This window comes from Xenopus laevis, chromosome 5L (genome assembly GCF_017654675.1).
Source record: "Xenopus laevis strain J_2021 chromosome 5L, Xenopus_laevis_v10.1, whole genome shotgun sequence".
In the NCBI taxonomy this organism is placed as follows: domain Eukaryota; kingdom Metazoa; phylum Chordata; class Amphibia; order Anura; family Pipidae; genus Xenopus; species Xenopus laevis.
The window spans coordinates 19,249,942-19,266,615 of NC_054379.1; the positions used below are offsets into that span (position 1 = coordinate 19,249,942).

The 16,674-nt window shown below is 39.5% G+C and overlaps 1 protein-coding gene across 1 annotated transcript in view; it reads right to left on the bottom strand.

The window, feature by feature from the left end:
- The window catches only part of LOC108716497 (lysocardiolipin acyltransferase 1), a 98,529-nt gene that overhangs the window by 43,538 nt on the left and 38,317 nt on the right, over nt 1–16,674 (bottom strand). The window contains exon 5 of the mRNA XM_041562583.1: nt 1,599–1,715. Within this exon, the coding sequence (XP_041418517.1) occupies nt 1,599–1,715 (117 nt within the window). The remainder of the gene's footprint in view (nt 1–1,598; nt 1,716–16,674) is intronic.

The following is a 16,674-nucleotide window of genomic DNA, read 5'->3' on the forward strand; positions in this document are numbered from 1 at the left end:
AAGTTCTTGAGTTATACAGTATATAGATATGTAAAGAAGTGTACAAAGATATTTAGAACAAAAAAAAGATGAGTTAGTATTGTGCTATAAATATTCCATTGTACAGGTATATGTCAAAAATGATTTCTGCTTAATAAAATACAGCAACTTCCCCATTAACTGTATAATAATGTATAAATATATAAGGGGATCATATAATAATCTCTCTAATGCTTTATTTACCAGTAGGTCTTTACAACTAACACGAGGTCACCCATTCCGATTAGAAGAAAATAGGTTCCGCCTAAATATTCGGAAGGGGTTTTTTACAGTGAGAGCTGTGAAGATGTGGAATTCTCTCCCTGAATCAATTGTACAGGCTGATACATTAGATAGCTTTAAGAAGGGGTTGGATGGCTTTTTAGCATGTATGGGAATACAGGGTAATGGAAGATAGCTCATAGTACAAGTTGATCCAGGGACTAGTCCTTTTGGAAGGAAATTTTTACCCCTCTGAAGCAAATTTTGCCTTTCTCTGGATCAACTGGCAGTTAGGCAGGATAAAAGGTTGAACTTGATGGACATGTGTATTTTTTAAACCTAACTTACTATGTTACTATTCTGACTGTTTAAACAAAGCTCAAAGGAGACCAGTCACTAAAAAAGGTACAAAGGTAAACATTTTTTGGAGGTGTGATCTCAGCTCTACTTCTTTCCTGATGATGATTATATTCCCATGTCTTCTTCGCCTTACACTCTTCTGTCACTCTACTTTCCATTGTATTTAACCCATTCCATTTGTCTGATTTTCATTCTACATCTTCTACAGTTCGAATTCTAAAATCTTATTCTTTTTTTTTCCCAACAGCTCTTGACTTAAGTTGAATCTAGACTCTACTTCTCTCTTTCCTGACTGTCATTATCAAATTACCATTTGTCTTTCTTTTGTTTTTCTTCCTCCACTCTTTCCTTACAATTAATGACTCATTTCCCCATCATATTTTCTTCCCCTGCTTCTTCCTCTAGCCTTTCTCACATTTTTAGTCTTTGAACTATAGCATTTAATTTGTTAATTTTTTATTTAAATTCTGGTCTCCTATATTGGTGATTTTGGGCCAATTACTTTATTTCAGGGTTGGTAAATTCAGTGTAATAAAAGAGAATATGACAAACAATTACTGTGTTGAAAATATTCCATGTGCAAATGTGTGAATAATCACCTTCATCCAATTAAATTCAACAAATGAACACACCACCATTATTCTTATTGGTCAAACTAAGTTCAAATAGCACTACCTGTAGATATCATTATCTGTGGCCTCTTATATCTATAAGAGCAAGACTTTTTTTTTTATACAGAAACATGTTTCTGCATAAAAACACCAATGTTATTTTTATTTCTTTATTAAGAGATGCCTCTTAATCACGACTGTCAGTAATAAAATACATGTGTCTAGGCTGGAAATAAATAAAATGCCATATTTCTATTTTAGGAAACAAGAAGTGCATATACCGCAGTGACAGATCAATAATAAGTAACTGCCTTAAGCCATCTTTACATATCTGGGAGAGTACTGCGAAGGCAACGCGTAATATAGTAAAAAAAGAACAAAGGTTACCTTCCCTTAGACGATCCACAATAAAGGTAAATCCTGTTGTTCTTGGGTGTAGGACATATTCATATTTTTGCAGTTTGTTCTTTTCAGCAAATTCATCACTACGAGCTTTGGTATTATCTGAAGAGAACAGTAATGGTATACATTTAGTTAGTTACACATGAATTATTCAATTAAACATTTCATTTATTTTTCAGTGATCAACAGATTACCCTGCCCTTTAGACAACACTAATATGCTACTAAATGCACATCAGGTGAAAACGTCTTAGACTATAGTGCCCAACAGGATAATTTTGGACTTCCAGTAGATCTTGAGCCGGTGACTAGAAGAACAGAACAAAAAGAAAAAATAGCTTCATTAAGCAATGCTCAGCGCTGGTGCTCATTGGAGTAGCACCCCTGGAGAAAGTGGTGGCAAGAAATTTCTAAACTGAACATTTAAGAATTTTTCCTAAGCTTTCCAAACTTGAATTTTTCACATTTATTTATACACTGAAAAAAAACTTACTTGATCAAAAAATACTTGACCAAATGCATATATCACAAAAAAAAACCCCCAGATTTTTTCATGTTTTATAAACTATTGATATATATCAGTAGAGATGCACCAAATTCAGGATTCAGCATTTTTCAGCAGGATTCGGGCGAATCCTTCTGCCCAGCTGAACTGAATTTGCATATGTAAATTAGGGGCGGAGAGGGAAAGTAGAAAATGTTTTCACCTCCCCATCCCTAATTAGCATGTGCAAATTAGGATTCGGTATTCAGCCGAATCTTTCGTGAAGGATTCGGGGGTTCGGCCGAATACAAAATAGTGGATTCAGTGCATATCAGATATAACAATCTTAAACAGAAAGCATAACTTGTGGACATAGTAGGGAAGAGTTATCAAAACACAAGTTTTTGCCATAATTTGAGAAAATTGTAGCAAAAAAACCCGTAAAACTCTAAATTTCAGAACTAGAATTTTCAATATTTATACATTGGAAAAAAGACAACAGTGGTGGATGATCGCAGAATCATTTCCATGGTGAAGAGAAACCCCTTCACAACAGCCAAACAAGTGATCAACCTCTATCAGAATGATGGCAAGAAAAAAGTATGGAGAAGGCGTGGAACAGCTCATGATCCAAAGCACAGCACATCATCTATAAAACATGGTGGAGGCAGTGCGATTGTTTTGACGTGCATGGCTGCCAGTGGCACTGGAACACTAGTGTTTATCCATCATGTGACGAAGGACAGAAGCAGCCGAATGAATTCGGAGGTGGTCAGAGACACTGTCTGCTCAAATCCAGCTAAATGAAGTCAAATTGATTGGGAGGCATTTCATAAAACAGATGGAAAATGACCCAAAACATAGAGCCAAGGAGTTTATTAAAGCAAAGAAGTGGAATATTCTTGAATAGTCAAGTCAGTCACCTGATCTGAACCCAATTGAGCTGCATTTCACTTTTTGAAGACTAAACTTCGGACACAAAGGCCCACAAACAAACAGCAACTGAATAAAGGCCTGGCAGAGCATTAAAAAGGAGCAAACCCGGAATCTGGTGATGTCCATGAGTTCAAGACTTCAGGCTGTCATTGCCAGCATAAGGTTTTTCAACCAAGTTTTAGTAATTAACATTTTTAAATCCAAGAATCTTAAACAGCAAACAAAACAAGAATATGCTTAATTTGCATTGCTTATTATGTGTCGACAGAAATAAACAACTTGAAGAAAAATAAGCTGGTTTGACATGATTTTTTATAATAATAATAGTAATGAATGTCTGAAATGGAGCTTTCTATAAAAGCTACTCTGTAGCTCCCTTGATTAAAAACAGAATGGATCTGATTGGACTTAACAATATAATTACATCAATGTACTTAATTATTTTTTGATCTCATTCAATCTGCAATTCATATGAACATCACAGACAGTGAGAAATTACAGTAGCACATATAATTTAAATCACTATTATAGCAAAAAATTTATTACACTGAATACATTTTTTACATAAATATATAGTTATAGTACACAAGGGATATACTCTCTTTATATACATATTTCATGCTAAATTAACCACACACATAAAAAGATGCCACAATGAAAAACCCAGAAAATGATGTACTGTATTATTAGTTCATTATTCCGTTGCTATACATATTTCACATAAAGGCTTTTTTAAAATATAAATAATTTACTGTTGGGCTGCACAGATAAAACTTGTGTGTTTGGTTCAGAAACTCTACTATAGTTTATATAAACAAGCTGCTGTGTAGCTATGGGGGCATCGATTCAAGGCTGAAAAGCAGAAAAGGTACAGGATACACAGCAGATAACAGATAAGCTCTGCAGTATACAATGGGATTCTTCAGAATTTATCTATCAACTGTGTATCCTGTGCTTGAATGGCTGCCCCCATGGCTACACAGCAGCTTGTTATATGGACTATAGTAGAGTTTCTAAAGCAAACACACCAGTGCAGGGCAACAGTATATTATATTGCCATCACTTTAAACACTTACATTTTGTGGTGTTACTGTTCCTTTAAACTAGTCAGGCAAGACATGCAAAACAATGAATGGATGCAGTGTCGAGAAAAGGAGCATAAATTGTGTTCCCAGGTCCAAGTCAATTTAATTTACCAATTTCTGGCCAAAAATTAAGTATCCAGTAGAGGGTGATACAGTTCAAGAAACTACACCATCCAGCAGACTTTTTTTAGGTTAATTTGTCTCATAATAAGGACACAGAAAATAACTACCATAAATATCTGTAATTCATTGATCATTCTAGAAATATCTTCAATATGAAATAACAGTTCACTACAAATCTCAGCCTAACGTATAGGAAGACCGGGTTTCCATGTGTCTCTTGGCAGGGCCGGCCTTAGGCCAATTGGACCAATTGGGCCCAATTGGGCCCCGCACCTCTGGGGGGCCCCGCACCACAGGGCAGCACAGATAATATTTCCCTCAGCACATGATGCTGCCTGGCCTGCCCCCAACTTTGAGAGTCCAGCCCATCCCCAAATCCATAGGTCTAGCCTGCCCCCAACTCTCATAGGCCCAGCTTTCCTCCAACCTTGATAGGCCCTGCCTGCCCCCAATCCAACCAAGCCTGCTCCCAAGCTGAATCGGCCCAGCCCCAAACTAATTGGCCCAGTCCACTCTCCTATTTCCTCCCTCTCTCTCTTACCCTGTGTGCCCCTATTATGTTACCTTGTCTGCCCCTTTCCTTTCTATTTTGTGCCTGTATGCCCTTATTTTCCTAAATACTTGGTGTGTCAGTAGCCAGCAACACTTTGTCTAGGGGCCCCGCCAACATGGTCCCAATTGGGCCCCACATGTGATAGGACCAGCCCTGTCTCTTGGACAGCAAACAGGTGTCCAACAGGAAATCTTTCTCTAACTGACCCCCACCCAGGGACCCCACTTCTATACTTACTAATACATGTACTTGTTGTTCATGTCTGGCCTACGTCTCCCCCTGTTCTAACCACCATAAAGTAACTTGTTTATTGTACAGTCACCGGATTTATTCAATCTCTACAAAGAGATGTCATCTCTACAAAATTTTTATTTATATATTATATTGCTTAAGAAGAGGACTAGAACAAAAGGTCAAGTTCTGCTGCCGGAAGAACAAATATTGTTAAATGCAATTTCCCAAACGTACGGTAAGCAAACAATGCAAGAAAAAGCCATCTATCAGAACCTCTAAGCCTACAGAAGTAATTAGGCCTTGTGTTAAACCTACACAATATGGCAGAATGCAATGCAGAATTTCTAACCCTTTATACAGAAAAAAGGCACATAACCAGAGTGAGTGACAGAGGAATTAAGTAAATACAAGAGGAAATAGAGAGCCGGCAACATCAATGAGGCTGTATTACTTTGAAGCTGTTATTGCCTACATCTAGCTGATTATAAACCATGGTATATATCTTTGTTCATTTTCAACCCCAGTGCATTTTCTTAGATTTTGTCATATAACAATTAATTAGCCATCCATATAGCCTACATATCAATATTAGGTGAAATGACCACCAGTTAGGAAAAAGTCTTTAAAGGAGAACGAGACCATTTTGAAACACCACTTGGGACAACCCAAACGTCGCAATTTCCTCTTGTTCTGTAAAGCAGAACAGGGCAGCAGGGTCGGCAAATACGATCTTGCACCACTTCAAGGGCTCTTCTTAGCAACATTCTAACTGGAGAATGAGCAGTTGGAGTCAATGTGGACATCAACTGTTCATGCTGTTCAGGCGACAAGCCCACTGCACTGCTCTATAAAACAAACTAAAGGAATGGGTCACTTTAAGGGGATCCTCAGAGGTGCAGTTAGAAAGAGTGATTAATAAGGCTTTGGTTCTCTTTTAAGATCTCTTAAAGATATCTCTTTGCATGATTGGCTACGTGTATGACCAACGCATATTGGATGCCAAAAATGTTCTCAGTTGCCTAAGATTTTACAAGCTAAGCTTGCTAAGCAGTTTAGCTAAATTAAAAGCGGTGATATGGTAAATTCAGCATTCACTTAAGGGTTCAGCCAAATTCCTGGACATTTTGCAGGATTTGGATTCAGTCAAATACTTGAAGTGGGGCTGAACTAAATGCAAATCCTTAAAAGTCATATGAATAAGGCTCTATACAACTGAATGTAACAAAATTTTCTTTTAAAGATGGGTTTCATTCCTACTTTAGGGCAAGGCCAGACGTGGCGTTTTTAAAAAAGCCACGTCTGTAGTAATTATGCATACACTGTACTACCGCTGAAACTAATGGAAAACACACTATGGCAATTTTCACAGCGTGCTTGCAAGCCAAAATACGCCACGGGACGCCAGTATTGACATTTTTCAGCAGAAACGCCAAGAAACTACCAAATCAATAGACTCTATGGGATCTGCACGTCTGAAGCCACACTTTACATAAGTACGCAGCATATTTTAAATATGGCATCCAAATTCTCGTGAGATAAATGACGTATATACGTTTTTACGGCGTATTAGGCCAGTGACATAATTATGTTACGTATTGACGATCATTCCTGCATGTAAATAGCTTTTCTATTTTTAAATAGCTTTTCTATTTCTAGCCAGTGGAATTATGGGGAACGAGAATAATGAGAAGTGCATATTGGGAAAAGAAACCTATGTGCTGAAAAACGCATGTTGATGGTCGCGTGTGGTTTCAGTGGTGTATTTACGCCCGACTGAGTTTTTTTTAAAAACAGACGGCACTTCTGGACATGTTTTATTGGAGCAGGTAGCTGTACAAAACCTAACGCGTTTGAGCCTATGATTAAGGGATTGCATCCCGAAACGCGTTTTGTACAGCTACCTGCTCCAATAAAACATGTCCAGACGTGCCGTCTATTTCTAATTCTGTGTGCAATACAGTGGGGACACTGGAGACTGAACACCTGGCAGAGGGGGAAGGTAACGAGGAGCTTGAGCGGTCTCCATTTTTTGTGGGTTTTTTTTTTCACTTTTTTAAAAACTCCACGTCTGGCCTTGCCCTTAATAGGCATATTAAGGTTCGGATTCGACAAAGTTTTTTGGTGGATACATTTTTGGCTGCATCCAAATCAAAGGATTTGGTAAATCCCTGATTAAAAGAGTCTCAAAGTAGGTGCTTATTTTCCAATTCCTGGCTTCGAAGCATGTGTTGGTTGCATAAATAACAGGTGTATGGCCAAACAGAGCCTATACCAAATAAGTCCTTATTCGGCAGCCCCCCCCAGGAAGTTTTTTCACGCTTGTGTTGCTCCCCAACTCTTTTTACATTTGAATGTGGCTTATGGGTAAAAAAAGGTTGGTGACCCCTGACCTAGAGGGTCACTGGTAACATTCCAATAAACACTTTTTGGATAACACAAGCACACGATAAGTAGAGCCGTGGAAGACAAAAAGTTCCTGTGCAGATACAAAAAACATCAACTATCTCTGAGGAATCTTGACCACAACAAGGAGAAATGATCAATGATCAACAATTTAGAAGTAAATATTAAAAAACGTGACAAAGTACTAAAAACAAGCTGCTATACTTGTTATAATCACACAAAGTAAATGTAAAACATTTCAGAAGTGGGTTTAGAGAGGGGCATTTATTAAGCTCTGAAAGCTAGCAGAAGTAAAGTGCCACTCCTGAATAACTCACTATACAATAACAGGCAGATGTGTTTCTACCGGCTGAATCTGGGCATAATTACAGCCTTTGAAATAAACCAGCAGCAAATGGGAAATTCACAAGAGGAAGCATCATAAATTTCAGCATAACCGGCTCTCCAAAACCATCCAACACACTGACATCTTCAGCAGTGAACATTCTAAAGGTGAAAGTGATGCACTTTATTGCCATAAGTATCCGGATACATTTTTAGACAAAAATGTGCAGCCATTCCATCTAAAATTGCATGTTAGGTGGAACCTGAGCCAGATTAATGAGTATTTGCACCAAAAGTCAATAATACATGGCCCAGTTCCCTAACTGATATGAGCCACACACCTGGTACCAACAATAACTCCCTTCCCCCCCTTCAGGGCCCACACTTTCAGATGGTCACTGTTCAATGTCTTGATAGATGGTTAAGGAGCACTTTTACTATTCCAGAGATTATTTGCAGTAATGGTGGTGCAACTCTCTCAATCACCTGACGAAGGGAGGTGTAAACCCCCCCTGAAACGTGACTTTTTGGAATATCACAACACAGGCTATTTCCTTTGGTGTGTACTGGGCCCTCTTGTTCTCTACACTGCTCAATGACCTGCAGCGCTCTACTTGCTTGCTCCACCTGCCCACGGATGCACCCCTAATTCTGGTTCTGGCACTGGTTGGAACACTCACTGCTGAGTTACTGTACACCACTTTTCTATGAAACAGCATTAGAGGTCATTCATAGGCTTCTGCCAATACAATGTTCTACCGTGACTCACACTGGAGGCTAAAGAGCAAAGATTAACTTCATAAACCCAGGCAGTGCATGGATTATCCCCAAATCCTTCTCCGGTAAACAGGCAAAGGAACATTAAAAGCCATTGACTTTAAAATATGTTGTTGACCATAGGTGCTGTTACAAGTTCTTCTGGATACTTCTTCATCAATGATCCCCTACAAATAGTCTCATAAAGGGAATAAAGAGCAAAGCATTTTTTTAAGTATCACTGCAACACCCGAAGGGCCATGTCTATGACCAAAATGCCTGGCTATCAATATACCACAAAGGTACCTTTCATGGTACATCATGGAAGCAGTGGCTCTAGATATAGATATGTCATCGGCACATCAATGTAATTTTAGCACAGCTTCTCTGCTCCTAAAAATGAATGTTATTTACTTCAAAATCAACAGAGCTGCAGTCACTTTTGTTTAACCGATTAAAATTATTTCCGACCATTGTGTCCAAAAGCTGAAGTCAGCTGCCGCCACACAGAAATTACTCACAGATTATTAACCTAGTCGTGAGTCAGGGGAAAGCAGCTCGGTACATACAAACACCAGTGACAGCAGCCTACATTTCATTAATAAATTGGCTGCTGGGACTAATGTAAGCCGAGCTAAAATTATCCCCGCCGTGCACTTTATCAAGGAAAACAGGAAGCTGGGATGCTAGGATTGTTTGAAAGCTCCAAATGACGGTTTATTTATCATTTATTGTTGGAAGGCCTGCAGTGTGATATGTGTCAGATGTAAATCAAATTACTCAGAAATTTCTTCAGAAGAAGAAAATGGAGAAAAAAAGCTCTAAATCCCCAAATCACAATTTAATGCATTTAATGACCAAGTAACATCACAAAGTTGTAGCCTGGAAACGAGGAATTCCAGGAAATGTTTATTAATAACCAGAGTTTTCAATCACTTTACTTACAATAAAATTTAAATAAAACACATGGACACAGATCTTATTACACAGAGAGACTTATTTATCAGTGGGAAGGGAGAAAAGAGGAACGAGTTGGATGAAGAGCTAGAGGAACAAGTTGGATTTAGAGCTAGAGGAACAAGTTGGATGAAGAGCTCAGAAAACCGTACATTACCAAAACGAATTGGGGGTACCTGAACATGGTTCTTCGTGATTGGACCAAGAATGCACTGCAGCTGAACCCCAACATACAACTATACAGAACCATATCCTATTATATCCCTAATAAGAGCTTCTTATCCCATATTAGGAATTTTATGAATGCAGGACACAGTGAATGAACCTAAAGTGCATTCAGCAGAGACCAGCAAAGTCCAACTGGGTAGAGCCCAAGACCAGTGATCTGAATCGGGACCCACCATCTAATCATAAACTCAACTGCTTTATCTGCAACATCACCAGTTACCCACTGGCCACCATAAAATGAGAAGTGGAATCATCATTAACCAGATGCAACATAATCATAAACCCAGAGATGCGATCACCCGAGGGCAGATGAAGGTTGCAAATGCGGAAGAAGTCTAAATTGTGATCCAAACAGTGACTAGCTTTACCATATTTATGGAAACTATAGGTGCAGGCAGGTTATGGAGAACTGCACTGGCAAGAAAAACAATATATTAGCTCCATTCATCCATACGTAGAGAGGGAATATCCTATATATTCTATGTTCTATGCATTTCCCAAACCGTGGACAACATTTAATGAAGTTAACACCATGTACAACAGCTTTTAGCATCTGGGAATTGCTTTCTAACCCCACCTCTCCATGAGTCACCCTGCCTTCTGACAGCCCTATACCTTACCTCCTGCTTTAGACAAGGATGGGGACAGTCACTGGTGGTGCGCTCTACTGCACGTTAATAAAGAGAGGCAATAACACTTTTACAGTATATCACTGTTGCCCACCTCATAGCTGGTAAGTAGAAAAGCCATATGTAGTGCTTTATTTAAAAGACAGCACTTCTGCTACTCCCTTTCTATAATCACTAGAAGATCTTAGCAAGCTCTATTTATTTTAATGTTCCCCGCTGTCAGACATTTTTGCCAGGTTTACGATTACCCTTAGGCAGTACAATGGGTCTGAGAAAATGCAGGACTGGGCTAAGAGAAGAAGAATTTCAGACTCGCTTGCACGTCACCCGACAGATATCACTTTTAAAGCAAAATAAACATTACTGCCAGGAAGGTTATACAGCATACCAGCTATTCTGTGCACTTTTTTGCCTTTATCTCTCCCTTATAACCCCTCAATCCGAATCTCAGCTGAAGTACAGGGCTTATGCTATATTGTATAAAATTATCCAACAGACCCCAGATGCAGCCTTGGCAGGGCCCAAACTATGGGCCTGTCCCCAACTAGAGATGATGGTTGCAGCAGCAGTAGGTGGCCCATGTTGAAGGACTGTTGGGGTCCAAATTGGGGATAACTATATCTATAAATCAATGATTCTAACTATATCTGTAAATCAATGAGCCTGAGGGTGGCAAATATACTCATTTGTGAGTGCAAGTGCTATGTCAGGAACATTAAATATGTTGTTTTCCTTTTACCCCACAATGCAATGTTGGGATGTTGAAATAGGAAGAAACCAATTGTGCACAAATTACCAGAGCAGATTGAACCAGGAGCATCGCTGCGACTTGAATCCAAAATGTTCACAACCCATTGCATTAACGAGGTAATGTGTTATTTACATGCTAATAACAGTCTGGAATAGCAGCAGGTGAATGTCTTGGCACAAGGTTTTACAAAGTAGGTAAATCCTATTACAGGGAATCTGCTGTCCCCATATGGGAACACATTCTTGAGATTACGGTTTGTGGTCCGGTGTGCAGGATGGGGGGCCAAAAAGAGAAAATAGAAGCATAAAGCAGACACACAGGATTCATCAGAAGAATGGAATTACTCTGAGAATATGGCATTATAATCTTCTGCTCTGGAGCACAGTAATTACTGCAGAACAAGCGCATATCAGGCGGGAGATTACAGCTCTCAATCTTCTGCAATCCGTCTAATACCGAGCAAACAGCCCACGGAAATAAGGCAGATTCGTCTGTAAAGGATAATTCTGTGCACAAACCAGTGGCCTCCAAGGATACAGATACATCTGCTTTATCCTGGCCAATATTAGGGCAGTGGAAAAGTTTCGGAACACCTAGTAATCCTTGAACAAGTTAGAAACACCACACCTTGAGTTAGTACAGCAATAGGCAGCTAGGGGTGGGCAAGGGATGGATCCCCCATAACATTACTGCGTATGCTATGACAAACTATTTTGCTCCAGTGCATTACTGTGGTGCAGTTATCATCCATCTATTTAAGTCTTAGATAGGCTACAACAGTGGCTCCTAAACTGAGGGGCTGCCTCAAGTAGTGACTGGGGGCTTAGCCTGAAAGTCAGTTAGGGTGAAATTTGCCTATAATGTCTGTTTAATTTCCTAGAGGCCTATGAAAACCCAGCACAAAGGTAAATTAGGGTGAGATTTAGTGTGAACACTTACTTGTTGTCCTAGATATTCTATGGCTGAATGGCTGATACACTCTGTAACCTTGTTTTGAACTAAGGGGGGAGGCTTGAACCAAAACAGTCGGAGGAGCATTGGGCTACAATACTGTATGTCTAAGTAAAATGGGTCTATATATGTATGCCCTTCCAAACTGAGTCACATGCAGCTTGGAAACCAGTACTAGTTATAGACTGAGGTAGAGTCCTGCGCTGGTCCAGTTGGGCAGACGTGTACCCTACCCGGACCCACCGATCTGCAACATGACCAGCACCCGCCACCCAATACGTTTCCCCTACTTTACTACCTGACTCCCAAATAGTTTACTAATCTTCCAACACTGAACCCATGAAATCAGAAGTTGTGTCACACTGGAGACAAAACAGACCAGAAAGGGGACAACTTTAGAACACACCTCGGATGGGGGGTGGGGGGGGGGAATCCCGCACTTCAGCCAGGTACCCAGGCCTGTTACCCATGGAATATCCACATGGTTAGGGAATCTGAACTTTTTGCCCAAAACCAGTCACTTTGCGGGTATTTCGTGGTTATCCGAATCAATGCTGGACTCAAGACTGGTACAGTGCCGCTTACAATATACGGATCAGTGGGTGCCCCATATCTCAAGATTAACTATTATACCTGTACTGGCATTTATCTTTGCCCCTAGCAATCCGAAAGAAAACAAAGGTGCAAAATTGCAACTGCAAAAAATCAGCCCTGTGTAAAACTAGACTTGGGAGCCGAAAAATCAAAGGTGTTTTTCACCTGTATGACATTTCACTGTTTAAATACTAATGTAATTATATGCATCACCCTTCTGTGCCTGGGGTGGTGGGTAAGGCTGCTGCACGTACCCCCCACATTTTAGCTATTGCTCACTGATATATAAAGTGTTTTCATTCCTACTAGAGCTTTGTGGAAATGTGAAAGGCATTAGAGTCCTGCGTTTAAGTATCAAGGCTTAGAGTAGGGACATGCTGTTCTTTTATTTTTTAATATATATGACGTATAAAATCCACTCACCTCGGAATAACTTGCCTTTAAATAGATAAGTGGTCAGGCATTAAGGGATTTGGGCAGGTTCAGTTGTATTCACACTGCTAGAATGCCAGGAAAAGCTTTTATTTTTGATTTCACTACAGTTAAGAAGCCTCAACACAGACACAGAGACACAGCGACCAAGGACGGAGTAAGGTCACTATTATAAAGCAGGGGCAACAAGGTTGGGAGCTCAGGCTGTTGAGGTTCTGCAGATTTTTTGGGAGGTTTGTTGCAGCCCTCCCTTTGTCACTCAATATTTTGTTTCAGCCCCCTGAGCTCACATTTTGGATTGACCAAACATTTATCAACCTGGTTTATCACCAATTAGATTTATTCCTAAACATTGTAAATGACCAAGAATGACTTTAATAAATCAGCCCCAGAGTCTTATCCAGTTGTGTGAGGCTTATTAACCAATCAGTTGTTAGCTTTCCTAAACTACAGATATTGGACCCTTTATCCGGCATTCTGGTAACTGGGAGGTTCTAATTTCTGCTTCGCCAAGACACAACATGCTCCAAAAATCTTAAAAATAAAAAGTCTTTAAACTTGTGAATCTGGCAGGGAGGAGAGCGGGATTCATTGTTCCTCCATAGGGCCACCTAATCCATGGATGAAAGCAGTGGGAGGTGGGAGATTAGTAGTCCCCCCCCATCCAACTGATCAGCGCTAGGCTAAATTAAAGTGTATTGTAGAAATCCAAATCTCAGTAAAAAGTTTAAGGTTTCATACTTGTATAAAAAGTCTAAGGTTTCATACTTGTACAGTAGAGTTAACCTGATACTGTTTTCTGAGAGTATCCAATGCATCAAACTGGAATGTACCCCAAATATTATGCTAAATGTAAACATGGAAACATTCCTATTATTTTGTGGCATGTTATTACAGAGCCAGTGCTTATTATAGCTGGGGATTGGGAATCTCATATGTCCTATTTATAGCTGTGTTTGTATTAGCCTATCTTTAGCACTAATTGCTGTCTTCTCTCTAATATTTTTCCACTTGTTATTATCTAAATCAGGAATCTCACGCTGTCATTCGCGGGAATGCAGGACTGTTGAATCAGGAATCTGGTTGTTATATACACTAAGGGGGTATTTACTAAAACTCAAATTTATCAAATTTTTTTTCAATTAAAAAAGTCGACCTAACTCCCATCCACTAATTTCACTTATTTATAAAAAAAATCAGATCGAAAAAGTCAGTGCAGGAAAAGTCTCGGCAATTAGAATCGTACAACTTTCTAGATTTTGACGCCCGAAAACCCTGACTTTTTCGGATTATCGTATGAAAACCAGCGCAAATCACGACATCTTCAAATTGTAAAAGGGACATCTGCCATTAACTTCTACATGACCCTGACAATTTTTAGCTGAAATTCTAGTTTTTTTTCCTCTAAAAATTAGTTTTCCCCTTTAAAAACTAGACCAGAAAAAAATCAAGGCTTTATAAATAGGCCCCTATATGTCTAAAGGTATACAAACACCTGTCCCCCAACATTCCATTCCCAAATTAAGGGGTTTAATATGAAGTTTTCTGGGAAGGTTCCTACTAGATGTTGGGACAGTGTTGCTGGGAGTTACTTCCATTCAGCCATAGGAGCATTAGTGAGGTTGGGCATTGATGTTGGGTATCAGGCTCACATTTGGGGGTTCCAATTCATCCCACAGGGGTTCAGTTGAGTTGAGGTGAGGGTTCTGTGCAGTCAGGTTCTTCCCATCTCAGCAAACCCATAATGTATGGACCTGGCTTTGTGCATGGGGGCATTATTGTGCTGAAACAGGAAAGGGCTTCCCCCAAACTGTTCCATAAAGTAGGAAGCACAGAATTGTCCAAAAATAGTTATACCCTGTAGTCTTAAGGTTTCAATAGCATCAGAGGCCCAAACCATGGAAAAAGCTTCTCACCATCAAACCTTCCTTCACCAAACTTTACTGTTCAGTTTATGCATTCAGCCAGGTAGTGTTCTCCTGGCATCTGCCCAACCCAAACTTCTCCATCAAACTGCCAGGTTGGTAAACACCATTAATAACTCTAGAGGAGAAGTGAAGGCATGGCTTTTATACAGAGTATACATGTTTTGGGTAATGGCAGCATATCCCACATGCCGCAGGATCCTTTCTATTCTTTATCTTTCATGTAAATAATCTTATAGTGAAACGGTTTTCTTGTAAAGGGGTGGTTCACCTTTGAGTTAACTTTTAGTATGTTATAGAATGGCCTTTTCTAAGAAACTTTTCAATAAGCCTTATTTTTTTTTTTAACTGTACAGTTTTTGAATAATTTGCCTTCTTCTGATTTTTTACGGATTTCAAATGGGGATCACCGACCCAAACTAAACTAAAAAACAAATGCTCTGCAAGGCTACAAATGTATTGTAATTACTACTTATTATTGCACATCTTTCTATTCAGGCCTTCTATTCATATTCCAGTGTCTTATTCAAATCAATGCATGGTTGCTAGGGTAATTTGGACCCTAGAAACCAGATTGCTGCTGAATAAAAAGATAAATATCTTAAACACACTCAAATCATAGAAAATGAAAACCAATTGCAAATTGTCTCAGAATATCACTCTCTACATCATTCTAAGGGGCATATTTATTAAGGGTCGAATTTTTTATATGGTCAAAACTGTCAAATTAAAATTGTGAATAATCCAAACTCAATTCAAATTTTAATTTCGAGATTTAATCAAACCATGGCCCTTTAAAAATTAGAATTTGATTATTTGCCCAGCTAAAACCTGCCGAATTCATGTATAAGTCAATGCGACCAATTTGAACATGTTACTAGGCTTCCTGACATTCGAGTTTTTTTCAGGGGGGAGACACTCATTTCGAGTTTAGTCGTTATCGATTTCAAATTTACACCGGCCCTCAGCCTCCATCATGAAATTCATAATAATGCGGCCCGCCAGCACAGTGCAATCAGGAATCGCGTAGCCGTAGCAGTAATATTTGGGCACATAAGTGAAATGATCTGCCACTTGGTCTATACTGCTGCCTGTGTGCTGAAGGTGTTAGTAATAGACACATACTGGCACGTAGTGACATGCCGCTATCTCACATACTTCTTTAGGGCTGAAGGTGCAATAGACGTAGTGACGTGCCAGTAGCGTAAACTAAATAAGTATGTGAGAGTGCGGTGCGTCTCTACGTGCCAGTACGTGTCTATTACTAACACCTTCAGCACACAGGCAGCAGTATAGACCAAGTGGCAGATCATTTCACTAATGTGCCCAAATATTACTGCTATGGCTACGCGATTCCTTGTTTAAATGATGTTAACGGTTCAAAGGATGTCAGGCTGAATGGTCGGCCCCCACCCATTTTCACCTCACCAAATCTGGCCCTTGTTGCAAAAAGTTTGGACACCCCCGATTTAGAGTATATTTGAATTTATTACAGTTACAAATAATTCACATGAATTCGAAATTCGACCTTTGATAAATGTGCCTCTAAAAGTTAATTCAAAGGGTGAACAGCCCCTTTAAAGAAAAACAACTGCACAAAATGGATTCTGTCTTTATTCTCTGAAAACAGATCAAGGTCTCACCTCTTAAGGATGGCCAGTGGCATAAGGCTTGAATGAGAACATAGTCTAATTTAG